Below are 15899 nucleotides of genomic sequence, written 5' to 3' on the forward strand. Positions count from 1 at the left end.
TTATAAATTTTGTGTTTCTAAAATATGTTACTCTATAGAGAATTTCTAATCCAGAGCACATCTTGTGGAACCTTCTGTTACATTTACTACATATTACAGAGTTCACACCCACACTTTTCCCCACAATAACATTCACTACAGGTAGTGTATTGCCAAAACACTTTTCTCTAATGATAATTCCTCATACAGATTTAAAAAAAAACAATCATAAAAGAAGCTAGGGTCAAAATATCCGCATAAAGACGACTGCCAGTACCTAAGATTGAAATATGGTATCAAAGAATGAATTTTCTAAACAAAAATGTGTAAATAAAAGAAATAATGTTAAGAATACTTAGAAAAAGCATCTCGGTTTAAATTATGGGTACCACTATTGAACAAATGTAATACAAATCCAGTAGTAACTATACGTACAAAATAAGTGACATCATATGATAATTGTGTATACTAAAGATACCTCACAAAATACAAATGTGCCAACAACATTTTAAGCTAATTCTAAAAAATAATTCGTAACAAATAACAACTTAAAACTTGTCCAAAAGTACGTCAACTGCAAAGTATACATGTTAAAAACAAAAATTCAATAACTTGACTGTGTACATCACACAACTCAAAAATTTTTTTCGCATACTAACTAAACAATTCTAAAAACTGCACTGTTCAGATAAAAACCAGCACTCAAGATCCCATTGTACACAAGAAGACTTCTTAGAATGTTAATTCTGCACTAATCAGAAAAAGTCCCCATAAATAATTATCAAAACTGGACCACATTATAACTATAGCAACATATGACTGCAATCCAATCTTTGCCACAAAGGTTTTTGAGTAAACAGAGACAAGAAAATTCGAAAGATGGAGACCAGTATTACAAAATTCACTGAGCTAATGTGGAGGAAAGCATTGAAAATACAATGTTTAATTATGTCACCAAGTCATGAACCATTATGTGGTGTTAATCTTCCTCAGTGATAAAGCATATGTCAGAAAACACAAGAACTAATTTAGAAATAGTTTAACATTGGCACAAGACAGCTCATACCTACTAATGTATATCCTCTGTACTTTTACAAATTGTAACACAGGATACCTTGTATCAGGCAGAAAAAAAATGGAAACTGATATAGGTTATGAATATTTATCTTTCCAAAATCTTTCAAATTTTCACGTATTAAACATACGATTATTACTAGCTATACATTCCAGTACTGTAAATAGTCCCTGCTTTTATTTTATTCTGATTTTTCTTCAAAGGCTGATTAATATTGCAACTATGTGGTTAGAAGGTCAGCATTTTATGAGGCATTAACCTAAAACTTGTATCTAAGCACAAGTGAATTCACCCTACATTCATTTTTTTCTCGCTGGTTTCCTTATTTATTTATCTTTTAAATATCGTGCTTGTAGTATACACTATTGTAATATCTATAATCCATGAAATATCATTATTGTTCTGTATTGTCTCTTTTAATCCAATTGTGAAGTCTACACTGCAAATATATAGTTATAAAAGGAATTGTAAAACAATAATTGTACTTTCTTAATCATTCAAATCTTCAAAGCAGCATTTACAAATAAAACTGGCAAATAAATTTAAAGGGTAAGCACTTCATTTTTTCAGAAAAGGTAAAATCAAACATATGTGGAAATATAAAAAAATTAAACTGTGATTAGTATTTTTCCTTGGTATACAAACCAGAGTCCTTTAAAATAGGTCTTCTGTGGCGCTGGAACGGCTATTTAGTTATCAATAAGGTAGTTTAAAGAGTGGTTATGTATTCCTTAACCCTTTTACCCCCAAAGGACGTACTGGTACGTTTCACAAAACCCATCCCTTTACCCCCATGGACGTACCGGTACGTCCTTGCAAAAAAATGCTATACAAATTTTTTTTTTTCAGATTTTTGATATTTTTGGAAAAAATCAGGCATTTCCCAAGAGAATGAGACCAACCTGACCTCTCTATGACAAAAATTAAGGCTGTTAGAGCAATTTAAAAAAATATACTGCAAAATGTGCTGGGGAAAAAATAACCCCTTGGGGGTTAAGGGTTGGAAATTTCCAAAGAGCCTGGGGGTAAAATGGTTAAGATTTGAAAATCCTTAAAAGCAAAATAGCCTAGATACACTGTGCTTACCCTTTAAAAATTTGCTAACCCTTTAAAAATGTGTTGCTCATATCCAATGAAATTCTCTGAAATAAAAAACCTGACTATCAATAAATATTAAAACCAATGTTTACTGCATAACCCTTGACAACTTTAACAAAATTCAAGTACAGTAATTAAAAATGTTTTGTACTTGAAATGATAATACTGTACCAGTATACTGTATAACATATAATTGAAAATGGATGAAACTACCTCCTAAACAATAGGTTGGGGTGCTTTTAAAGTAGGAAAACTACATCATTTGATATAAACATGGATAAACTACATATAGATCCAACAACATTAACAGTAAGAGGGTGTGATGTAATGCATTCTTAATGTGCAACTTATAGAAACATCTAGTCTTATTTTTGTGACGGATACAAAGGTAGGGGTTAAATAAACCTGAGGGGGAAAATTGGGGGAAAAAATGCAACTTTAAACACAATATAGTACATTAATCCTCTCTATACTAGGCTCATTTTTAAAAATACCTGCAGAATCTCAGTTACTTGCAAAAATTGTCATTAGAAATACAAAATCACAATCAATGAATTAATGTTAACCAGGGTGAAAACAACAGCAAATCGCTCAAGGAAATGAACAACCTGAAGTGTGACTAGTCAAAATACAATGGAATTCTAAACTCTACATCTTTGTCTCAAATATTTACACTGCACAACTATATCCCTTTGCTAAGCGTTAATAACTTTAAAAATACCAATACGGTAACCTAAAGTAATGTTGCATTTCTTATTATAAGAACAAAATTATATTGATTTCACATAGTGGAGACAGTTTTATTGGAACAGTTTTGTAACTATACATCTGAATTAAATCTCAAAAGTATGGTATATAAACATCCCAGAAAAGAAAGGTACAAGATGCTATACCCACAAATTTTAATTCTATAATATTTTGTTTCTTATTTATCTGAGGCAAAGGGATAATAATCATGAAAAAATGCAATTACTTGAAAAAATTACTATTGTACAATCAATATACACCTCTACAGCCAAGATTCAATACTGTATATACATTGACACAAGAAACATAGAAAGTTGAATGTACTGTTCTCATGCAAATGCATTCAAGGCATTTCATTTCAACCTGAAATCCTTACACAACTCCAGACGCCAACAAGTTATTCCCTGACACCTGAAAAATAGTTTTAACATCCAGCACAAGAATAAAATTTTAAACTAGCCTGGAATTCTTCTTTTAACTATACCACAAACATTCTTGTACTGTGTGACCTCTGCCATATGTTTTATTATTAATTCTTCCATAGTGCCCAGTAAGACAAAAATTTGATAATGCTAGGAAAAAAAAAAATAGCAACAACAACAATTTATTTATAGAACCCCAACCCATTTCTTTCTTAATCCAAATGTCTCAACCTACATTTCTGGTCTTCAATTGTCCCCAAGCTCAACATTATTTTGTCTAACATAAAAAAATATGGTAGTATAGGTATTTGTCATTTGCCTTCCTCTACTTTTATGGTCTGGAAATATGTCAGGAAGGCCCGTGGGGTTGGAAGGGGAGGTAGTTATATGATTGATGGATTTGTATGGTAGAAAAAGAGAAAAGTTGTCGTAACGTCATAAGTCTCCACTGCTAAATCACAGCTTTTCTGCTTCATATATCATTGAAATAAATGGTGGGTTTGAGAGGAAGGTTTCCGAATAAATATAATAAAAATTATATGAATAGTCAAAATACTGTTTGCTCGAAAGTTCTTTAGAGAAGGAAAGTAGTAACTAACCCCTGAACTCTACAGTACGAGATGCTGAAACCAATCAGCAAGTTCTAAGATTACAGTACTAACAATTATTACAGTACCTGAATAACTATAGTTAAATAGTATGGAAATGCAATAATACACAAACAAATCAAATTGCAATGATTGAATAATTTAGTCACGAACAGAACTTGAAATACTAATGGAGGCAGAGATAAGAATGGTGAAACGATAACAAAAATAAGCCCAAGAGCTTTGTGAAGTCTAATGAAAGCTTACTGATGTCAGTAGCAAAATTTTGGGGTCTGAGGACAGATCTTTCCTACCATTAACTACAGCTTTGCCTTTCCTAATTACCAATTCAGATTTGATCTCTCAGCCTAAACTCATAAATGAAGCATTTGTAAAATATTAATTTTGTATTTTATATAAAAACACAAAACTACTGTACAGTATTTGTTTGAAGAACCAGATACAGTGTATACTCTATCTAATACTTTAGTATTATACCCATTTTATATAACCGAAGGTTTCTGAAAAAAATTTCACAAATCAAAGAATCATGAAATGTACATATAAACCAGAAATGAAATAACCAAATAACTTACATTAACAACAGTAATAGACTTATTAAAAAGACCAGAGTGACTTTACTAATTTTGTTCATAAAAAAATGTGGTTATCTACACATTGAATCTAGTCATTACCCAAAAACAAAACTATTTACAGGTATCACTATGCAACAAAGTAACCTAATGTTAGTTGGTAATTAGTGAATTCTGTACATCAGAAGTTGTTAAAATCTTCAGCCAACAAGGTAGAATCCAGTTGCCATGTACAAAATTGAAACTATAAAGCAATTTTGTTAAAGTCATTCCTTATTATATAGTCAAGATACTATAGTCAATTTTTTTTTGAGAGGCATATTTGCACGGACTCACAAGGGTGCCCTTTTAGCACAAAGAAGTTTCCTGATCGCTGATTGGTTGGACAAGATAATTCTAACAAATCAGAGAACAAGAAACTTTTCCGAGCTAAAAGGGAACCGCTGAAAAACTGAGTATAGTGACAGTGATAGAAATGTCCCAAACAGCTCTCAATTACTATAGTAAAGATTGCTAAAGAAAAGAAATACCTAATGAACATTTCTAATCTTCCATAGGCTAGATCATATGCAATTTACACCTCTAAAACCATGAACAATGTTCCGAACACTGTCTAGCAACCCAGATGTTAAGAGAAACAAACTATTTTCCAGGTCTTTCAATAACAAATTCAGAGGATAGGACTTTACACACAGTATGGACTCAAAATGCTAACTGTCATCTCAATAAGTAGAGTACATGTACAGTGCTTCATACGATATAATATCTCCTTTGATGTTTAGAAAATGAAAGAAACAGTAATTGTATTATTTGCAATCATACATGCCAATATTATTCATGGCATAGAGAATAAGGGATGGGCCAGCTTGCTAGGTACTTTTATTGAAGAGATTGACACTAGATGCTTGAGTAGGGTAATTCCTTCAGAGGAAAAACTAACAAGAGAGCAAGTCAAATAATTTTTTTATTATCAACTTTTAGCAGCTATCAGGCAATGTAGTTAAGAATACTAAGATCTTTACTTTTTAAGGACTGAATTATATTTTCCTGAATATTCAATAAGTAATCCAAATATTGTTGCTCATTATGTAAAATTGGAATGTAAATATAATAAGGAATGGCAGTGGTTAGTCACAATTATATTCATTTATTAGAAAAACTATCAATTAGTTTAAACCCTGCTACCCCTCCTTTGGCAATTTCTACATCCTTTGGAATTCTGTACATAGAGCCGAGACTTTAACAAACTCTTGAGACGATAGATCAGTATTTGTAAATGTGTATGAAAACTCACAAATTCATTCACATTCAAGTGAAAAAAATGTTCAATACATTACAAATAATGTTATGCACTATACATATACAATTATAATATAGGTAGAGATTTATAGGTGGTATCTATAACTATTCATGCACACCCACTGCCTCTAAACATATCACACTATTCATACCCGGGCATGATGCCTGGAACTGGCAGAGGAGCGTCCTAGTTTGTGCAATGTTGTCTGAATCAAGTTCTGTGAGCATTAAAAAAACATTGAATATAATAATTCCCCAGGACACCAGAAACAATAAAACGTACACAGAAAAGTAAAAATTCCTCAATCCCACGTTTCTATGCAATGGGATGGTATTGATATCAACATGGAAGGAAAGGAACACATGGAAAAAAAACACAAATATAATGCCTGATTCTGTAAAATTAACGACTATACATTAAAAGAATTTTAATAAGTGTCTACAGTATTACATTATACACGCTTTCAACCATGTAACTATCCAATAGTGGTAAATTTTTTTTTAGTTTTTACATCATTACAGTACAAGCTGCATCCCTGAACAAGATTACTTCACTGGGTGTATGCATTAGAGGTCTTGATACTGTTTCATTCAAAAGATGTTCTTGAAAGACTTACCAGGTACCATAAGAGGGTCATACATTGGCATTGAGACTACACAGTAGTAATACTGTAATGATAACAATAATACTGTAAAAATAAACGGTGTTATTTTCTTATAAAATTACACTAGCAAAATCTGTGTATATCTTTAAAGAAAGTTAAGAGCTACAAGGCACCTACTAAATGTCCCATAGAAAAATTATACATCAAGGAAGTTATAGCATTGCCTTTGGACAGAGATGTGCTATTAAAAAAATGTCCTCATAGCTTTGGCTCCAAATGTAATAAAACTACTAGATTTCAAAAGTAATGTGTAGTTACCTACATTTACAAGCCTGACTCATTTAAAATAGGGATTATCTTTATCACAGCTAGAACTACCATCAAAATCGTCAATGAGGCTCCAACGAGGCAGCGAAAGATTTAAGAACATTGCTCACGTCACATTTAGGGGGTTAAGGTAAAGGGTAGACATGACTGCTTGAAGATCTTCACTAACAGAACTCTTATGAGGAAAGGGCTTAAGGGTGAGCTGTAGCTTTTCAGAGGCGTGACTGAGAGCCACTTTTAGGCAAAGATTGATGAGCAAGTCTGCAACCTGTGATAAGAGAATCAACAGATCTAGATACAGTACCACTCGTCTTTAGCCATCTGGGAGCAACCAAATTTATCTGAGACCCGACATGATTACCACTCGGTTGACTATCTGGTGAATAAAACTGAATGTGGAAATAGTGTAGATGTCAAAATGATTCCATGGGTGTTGGAAAGTGCCCACTAACAACAGACATGGATCTGGAATGGGGAATAGAACACCAGGAGCTTCATGTTTTGCCTTGTGGCATACGGGACTATTCCCGTGAGCTCCACAAAGCAAGAAACCTTTTTGCCATGTAAGGATTTAGGGGAGCACTGCAACCCTACAACCTGCCCCTGGTGTCTGAACCTATCTGCAAGTACATTCCTCTTCCACAAAATGTATCTGGTTGAACAGATGTGTATGTATCTATGTCAACTTGCAAAGAGGTGATAAAACCATGCCTCCTTGTTTTTTAACATAAGCTACCACAGATGCTCATCACTACCAAGTGCTTACTCTAACCCTCTTGGAACATTTGTTTCATCTCCATAAGCTTGATGCAGATGCATTTCTTCTGCTGAACACACCCGACTACCAGGTCAGTCAGGTGATAGCCCCAAATGTTCAATGCATCCTAGAACAGTTGCATATCTAGAGGTGAGGAATAGAGAGAGACTTCCCTGGCAAGATCTTCGTCCAGCTATTACAGTGTATATAAGATTGGCCCATACATAATGTCCCACTGAAAGAGTATATAGGAGATCTCTCGAGGCTGACCAGTGATCTTCCAAACATCATTGTAGGGATCTCTGGTGGAGATGCCCACGACTCCCCTGAGAAACGAGCTTCTCCAAAGAGGAAAGGTGGACTTGCCAACGTCGAGCAGAACAGAATGATCAATCTACTTCTCTGAGCTTGCTGATGCGTTCAACTGACGCGAAGACTCTAGCTGATGTCTTGTCTATCAGCACGTCCAGATACTGTACTTTAACCCTGATCATGACAAATGGCAGAAGGCGATCTCAATTCCATAGCAACTGCCTTAAAGATGCCAAGATCTACCACTTGTGAAACACTGAAAAACATTTTTGATCTACTGTATTATTACTAGCTAAGCTAAAACCCTAGTTGGAAAAGCTAGATGCTATAAGCTCACAGGCTTCAACAGGGAAAAACAGCCCACTGAGAAAAGGAAACAAAGAAATCAACTATATGAAAAGTAATTAATAAAGAATATAAAATATCTTAAGATCACTAACGTTAAAATACATAAATCATATATATAAACTATGAAGAGAAACTCGTGTTCAACATAAAAACATTCACTGCAAGTTTGAACTTCTGAAGATCCACCAATTCAATTGTTTGATTAGGAAGATTATTCTGGTCATAACTGGAATAAAACTTCTAAAATATAGTGTAGTATTGAGCCTTATGATGGCAAAGGCAAGCCTGTTAAAATTAACTGCATACCTAGTACAGTACTATGTAAAGGATGGTGCAATCTGGAGCACTGAATACAAAGGATGGACAGAATTATGCAGAAAGAACTGAATGATAGTGCCCCAGATTAATGTAAAGATCAGAAATAAACAGAATAGAATGCAACTTTTTGTCCAACAAATTAAGATGAGTCAACAGCTGAAGACCAGACAAAACAACAATACTAAAAACAAGGTAGAATGAAAGAATCAAGTCATTTCTTCACAATAAATTGACTACTGAAAATCTTAAAATCCTTCCTAAATAGGTCAATTTTTTATGCAATCGAAGAAGAAACAGACCGAATCGGTTTCTCAAAAGTAAATTTTCAATAAATAAACACGCCTAATATTTTAGTCCCATAGCCTCTGTACCATGGTCTTCCACTGCCTTAGGGTAGAGTTCTCTTTTTGAGGGCACATTTGGGTGCACTGTTTTAACTTTTTTTTTTTTTAAGTTTTTATAGTTATATATACAGTGAAAGATTTATTTTAATGTTGTTACTGTTCTTAAGATATTTTATTCAATTGTTCATTACTTCTCTCGTACTTTAATAATTTTCTTATTCACCTTCCTCACTGAGCTATTTTCCTTGTTGGAGCTCATGAGCTTATACTATCCTGCTTTTCCAACTAGGGCTGTAGCTTAGCAAGTATTATTAATAAAATAGTCAAAAGAGCTTTCATACAACCTCACTGGCTTCAGCACTGGCACTTTCATCGGAATAAAAGCCTTCTTTGGCTTCGGATACACTGTGGGGATCAAGTGAGAGAAGTAGTCTTAGCTAGCAGGTCCCTGAAAAATGACAGAGGGACTACCTGCAAGACATAAGGAAGGCCTTCTTTGGGTCAAAATCATCACTGGTAGTATATATAGAAGGGCGTCCAGTACGTGCTGGGGTGCAGTAACCGCCCTTAAACTCCACCAAGTTAGGGGCATAGCAAGAAACTTCAGGGATTGGCAAACTTAATGTGGAGAGCAGTGGTATCAATTTCTTTGGCATTGCCAAGAATGATACCAGTGAAGACTTTGTCTTCCATCTTCCTCAAAGAATACAACTGCTGTAACGGGAGGCCATGATTTACAATCAGCATGTGGATAAAATTGCATACAATCATGCCTCCCAAAAAAGGGCAGAATGAGAGTGGATCTATCGCCGATTTAGCCATAAACTGATGTAGTGCTTACCCTTTCATCATGTGAATTCCTGCTGTGTTTCATTGCCAACATGAACTATAAACCATTCAAATTAAAACTATGAGAAAGAGATTTAGCAGTGCTGGATAGGAAACATCAGTACACTTGGACTCATTAACATTTCAACAGCCATTTCAGTTCCAATGAAAACATTCCCTATTTTAGACGATGAAAGGTTTGTATACTACGCAAATGAAAGCCATTACATTACACTTGGTAGTGTATTACAGGGCTGCACCTTTTTAGGAGATTGGTCTATTCAAGATCACCTTTAAAGAGAATTTTACCAAGACATCCTATGAGTGAAGTTTATTGCATTTCAGGGATGAAGCTCTATGTGTTTCTGTTACGATATTTTAATAAGTTAGCAGCAAATATGAGGGGCTCCCAACTTCCCCAAGTTGGAATTTTAATTTATTTAGATAAGTTACGGATACAGTATTTGAATTAAATAGTTTAGGTTCGAAATTAGGGCAGATACCTCTGTCATATAAAGGTGCATAGGCACAATAAGTATTTAAACAAGGCTATTTGAGTTATGCACTTTACACAGAAGTACAGTACTATAATTCACAATAACAGACTCCTTTTTCATAGGATTATGCTAAGTGGCCAGCGTTTCCTGTAGTAAAATGGGCACAATAATTTCATAATACAAACTGATTGAGACAGCCATGAATTGGCGCTACTTAGATCTCCACCTATGATCACCATACAATCTAATCTTGCAATTCCACCATGACTGTGTTAATAACTAATTGATTAATACAGTACAGAATTATTTTATCTTATAGATACATATTTTTACCTTTGTTACAACTTGAATTTAATTAGGTATCAAACAAAAAGACTAATGCACCTAATGTATTATGAAGCAATAGAAATATATACTGACCATCTACAGACAATTATTCTCATGTTTTATAATTTAACAGTTTTTTCGAGGCATTAGGGCAGATGGTAGCAAGACTGCAGGTTTCAAGTTTTCCATCTTATAAAGGCATTTTTCCTTCCAGACAAATAAAATTTTTCTATTTTTTTAAATTAAAAGGACAAACACCAATTTCCACAATTTCTTGCTTTTTTTTACTTTTCTTTGAAAGCAGCATTGTGAAATGCAGTTTTGATTAAGTTAAAAAAAAAAAGTTATATGAGCTTTTTAGTTTTTTTTTTTTTTTATTGAATTTCATGTGTAAAGTACAGTATTCATAAGATTAAATTATTTGTACAATACACAAAAGGAAATTTTACTGCTAAATCTAGTAAGTGAAGTCCTATAAAATATTTGTTTGTAGAACCTTGGGACAATGAATAAATAAAATAAATGTTGTCACTATCTGTTAATGAACAACAAAATATCTGAGGAATCTGTTATTGCAAGTTACTACTTCATGATATAAAACACCCATATCTACTAGAATAGAGCAAAATAAGGAGACACCTTTGTACCTAGAAACCGTACATTTCAAATTGGCAAACCTTGCCAAATTCCTGTGGAGTCCATTAACCATCACGCATATGACAAAATACTTCTAAAAATTTTCTATTCCGAAACCTGAAGATACGAATAAACTAACGAGGTTTTCTGTTAAAAGCCTAAAATTTCCCGGCTCATAGACATTCGCATCAGGAGATATAAATCATGAAAATTAATGTCAACTTTCTCCCCCTTATTTACCGTAATTTATTATTTACTTTCCTGAGACAAACATGACTAGTAATACAAATACTTATCATATTTTTTTAAATACAAGAATCATCATATGCATCACGATAATTCATTAAAAAAAGAAAAATACCATAAATCCTTAATTTTGCTGACTCGCACTAATTAACTACAGTACATAATTGTGGTGATTTCTTAGTTACCTTTACTGACATGATATATTTTTTAAATCTTCAATTAAATATTAGGAGTAAAATGGTTTGAAAATAGAATCCATGTAGAATAGGATATCTTGAAAATGCTCAAATGCAGCCTACAGTACTGTACATGGCATTTGACTTATCTTTAGGCCAGTCTCAATGCATCTCAGGAATTGACGGGTTACTACCTACAGAAAGCTCCAACTACATCCAACGAATATCTGGAGAACTAATATGCAACCCAAGAAAATTGAAAATGACTTCAATGATCTAAGACTACAATAATTACATGTTACACATCCACACTTCGAAATCTTTTGCTGTAGTTACACAACTTCATGTACAGTAAATTTACCAAGTCGTCCTTTTAAATTTCTCTTTACTTTCCCCCTGGCTGTCACAATGACACTTTAACTCTTAATACACACTAGAGTGTTACTACACTTACTATGGCCACAAAAACTAATCACAGTGTTCTTCAGTGAAAATTTAAAGCTATTCAATATCTGAAAGTAAATAACATATCCTACCATTCTCTTCTTCCAAAGAAAATAAACAAACAACCCTGCAACCAGTATGGACTAAAGTAATCAACCTTCCAACCAGCAACAAAATAAGTAAACAACCTTAAAAGCAGCAGGAGCACAATAAGCCATGAATTCTTCATCAAAGATATTCATTCCATTTATTAGAAAATATATCTTACATTACATGGCATTATTAATATATTTGAAACTGCTCCGATAATTTCCCAATTCGTTTCATCAGCAACACAACACTTGATTAATCTGCCTAGTCACAGTTTCATAAATTGTCATTATCACTCCAGTATTCATAAATAATTCACCATAACACTAATAAACCATTATTCATTAAAGCAAGGATTAATTTATACATAAACGCATCCAAGGATTTCACATCGAATGCTTAGGCGACCACTCTAAATTCATACATCAAGCACTAATTATACATCTCCTCTGGTTGCTACTTACATCATCTAAAAGGATACAAACTTCTTCTATCATCATCATTACTAAGCATCAAGTCCACAAAGCAAAGCATATTACACTGATAATTAACAATTAGAAGTACACTGCATATATTCAATTTCTTTACATAACACTGAAAGCTATCAATCATTTTCACTCATGGTAAACTCACAAACAAAAAAAGGAGGAATGAGTCCATTACTAACCTGGTGATATTGAATAGACTCTCTAGTCGGAGTCCAATCATCTTGAACCGTTTCCCATTCACTTACGTGCACCCACGAAGAAGAATTAAGGGCCAAACGAAGCATCTGGATGCGGTCATTGGCACTTGCTAGCCCCTTGAGATAAGAACGTGAAAAGGTTAAGCCGAGCAATACTTGTTGGAATTTTTTTGTACTTGAAATAAAGTGCATTTATGCCACAATTACCACCCCCTACAAGTGGAATAGTTTAGATTCACAAGTCTATTTCTTAACACAATTCTGGCAAATATATGCAGATCTGCTATAACAGGAAGGGATTTTCAATCATGTTCAGAGATTATTCACACTAAATATGGTATTTTCATTATAAAATAAATTTTTGAACATACTTACCCGGTAGTTATATATATAGCTGACATCGGGGACGTAAGCTATATATATAACTACCGGGTAAGTCTTGTGTTTAAAATTTGATGATCTACAGAATTTTATCCCTACCCTTAAATATCTCTGGTGGTATATTTTTGCAAACCTACTTCATAACCTACATTGTACCATAATTTTCTATCTCTTTTTTCATTATTGATATTGTACCTGTAATACATTACTGAGCAATACTTTTTCTTATAAAGGGATTTTGACGAAGGAAAAATCTATTTCTGGGGAGAGACCTGTGGCGCCCGGTGAAAAGAGTCCTTCTTATATATCTTTTCTGATAAAACCTTCCAATTATACCAGAGAAAGATAAAAGCATGGAATGCTGAGGTTACTACCCTTGCGCGAGCACCTTTTGGGTGTCGTGTATAAAGCAAAGGCACGTGAAAACCACTATTCACAGGTTGTCTTCCATTTAGTTAATTCCTTCGTCAAAGGGATGGGCCGATACAAAGGCCCTAGCCAACCACCAGCGCCACACCACCACGCCACGACGCGAGCGCCATCTGAACAACATCCTTCTTTTGGAATCTTAAGTGTTGAATTTATTTTGCTTCAAATGGATACTCAGGGTCATGTAAACATAGGGTGGCAGCATTCACTGGGGTTTCTTAGCGAGTATTGCACTGTGGTATTTGGGTAGCTAGAGTTACATTTTTGGAGGGAGTCTCACATATGTAGATGTTTAAAAATGTTATTTTCATTAGTAAAATAAATTTTTGAATATACTTACCCGATAATCATGTAGCTGTCAACTCCGTTGCCCGACAGAATTCTACGGAAGGGATACGCCAGCGATCGCAATACAAGAGGGGGGTGTACTCACAAGCGCCACCTGTGGCCAGGTACTGCAGTACTTCTTGTTGACACCACTTCAATTTTTCCTCGGTCCACTGGTTTTATGGGGAGGAAGGGTGGGTCAATTAAATCATGATTATCGGGTAAGTATATTCAAAAATTTATTTTACTAATGAAAATAACATTTTTCAATATTAAACTTACCCGATAATCATGTAGCTGATTCACACCCAGGGAGGTGGGTGAAAACCAGTGTACATGTATATCAAGAAGCTAAGTATCCCGTATTTCATATTATCAGTTATTCAAAATAACAATGAAATTACAAGTACCTGGTAAGGAAGTCGACTTGAGCCATTACTCTGCCTTAAATAAGTTCGTCTTCCTTACTGAGCGCAGCGTTCCTCTTAGGAGGCTGAACAACTCTAAGGTGCTGAAGTATCAAGGGCTGCAACCCATACTAAAGGACCTCATCACAACCTTTAACCTCGGCGCTTCTCAAGAAAGAATTGACCACCCGCCAAATCAACAAGGATGTGGAAGGCTTCTTAGCCGACCGTACAACCCATAAAAAGTATTCAAGAGAAAGGTTAAAAGGTTATGGGATTAAGGGAATGTAGTGGCTGAGCCCTCGCCTACAACTGCATTCGTTGCTACGAATGGTCCCAGGGTGTAGCAGTACTCGTAAAGAGACTGGACATCTTTGAGATAGAATGATGCGAACACTGACTTGCTTCTCCAATAGGTTGCATCCATAACACTCTGCAGAGAATGGCTCTGTTTGAAGGCCACTGAAGTAGCCACAGCTCTCACTTCATGTGTCCTTACCTTCAGCAAAGCAAGGTCTTCTTCCTTCAGATGAGAATGTGCTTCTCTAATCAGAAGCCTGAATAGTAAGAAACTGAGTTCTTAGAACTTGGAAAAGAAGGTTCTTGATAGCACACCATAAGGCTTCTGATTGTCCTCGTAAAGGTTAAGACCTTTTTAGATAGTACCTAAGAGCTCTAACTGGGCAAAGTACTCTCTCCAGTTCATTCCCCACCAAGTTGGACAGGCTTGGGATCTCGAACGACTTAGGCCAAGGACGTGAAGGAAGCTCGTTTAGCAAAAACCGAGCTGCAAGGAACATGTAGCCGTTTCAGATGTGAAAACAATGATCCTGCTGAAGGTGTGGATCTCACTTACTCTTTTAGCTGTTGTCAAGCACACGAGGAAAAGAGTTTTTAATGTGAGGTCCTAAAAAGAGGCTGATTGGAGAGGTTCAAATCTTGATGACATAAGGAACCTTAGGACCACGTCTAGATTCCAGCCTGGAGTGGACAACCGACGTTCCTTTGAGGTCTCAAAAGACCTAGGGAGGTCCTGTAGATCTTTGTTGGTGGAAAGATCCAAGCCTCTGTGGCGGAAAACCGCTGCCAACATACTTCTGTAACCCTTGATCGTAGGAGCTGAAAGGGATCTTACTTTCCTTAGATATAACAGGAAGTCAGCAATCTGGGTTACAGTGGTACTGGTTGAGGAAACTGCATTGGTCTTGTACCAGCTACGGAAGACTTCCCCTTGAGACTGATAGATTCTGAGAGTGGATGTTCTCCTTGCTTTGGCAATCGCTCTGGCTGCCTCCTTCGAAAAGCCCCTAGCTATTGAGAGTCTTTCGAAAGTCTGAAGGCAGTCAGACGAAGAGCGTGGAGGTTTGGGTGTACCTTCTTTACGTGAGGTAGACGTAGAAGGTTCACTCCTAGAGGAAGAGTCCTGGGAATGTCGACCAGCCATTGCAGTACCTCTAAGAACCATTCTCTCGCGGGCCAGAGCGGAGCCAACAAACGTCAGCCGTGTCCCTTTGCGAGAGGAGAACTTCTGAAGTACCCTGTTGACAATCTTGAACGGCGGGAATGCATACAGGTCGAGATGGAACCAATCCAGCAGAAAAGCATCCCCGTGAAC

At 35.3% G+C, this 15899-nt stretch overlaps 2 protein-coding genes across 4 annotated transcripts in view; one reads left to right on the forward strand and one right to left on the reverse strand.

Moving 5' to 3' along the window:
- Positions 1-15899, forward strand: part of LOC137657645 (uncharacterized) — a 444763-nt gene that overhangs the window by 60741 nt on the left and 368123 nt on the right. The gene's annotated exons all lie outside the window — the stretch shown is intronic.
- The window catches only part of Nmnat (nicotinamide mononucleotide adenylyltransferase), a 92118-nt gene that overhangs the window by 57327 nt on the left and 18892 nt on the right, over positions 1-15899 (reverse strand). For 2 of the 3 annotated variants that reach the window (XM_068392039.1, XM_068392041.1), the window contains exons 3-4: positions 12723-12857; positions 5953-6018 (exon numbers count right to left, since the gene is read on the reverse strand). In XM_068392039.1, coding sequence (XP_068248140.1) covers positions 5953-6018; positions 12723-12857 — 201 coding nt within the window. The remainder of the gene's footprint in view (positions 1-5952; positions 6019-12722; positions 12858-15899) is intronic. The other variant, XM_068392040.1, reaches the window with a different exon arrangement.

The sequence above is a fragment of the Palaemon carinicauda genome, chromosome 18 (assembly GCF_036898095.1).
Source record: "Palaemon carinicauda isolate YSFRI2023 chromosome 18, ASM3689809v2, whole genome shotgun sequence".
NCBI lineage: Eukaryota > Metazoa > Arthropoda > Malacostraca > Decapoda > Palaemonidae > Palaemon > Palaemon carinicauda.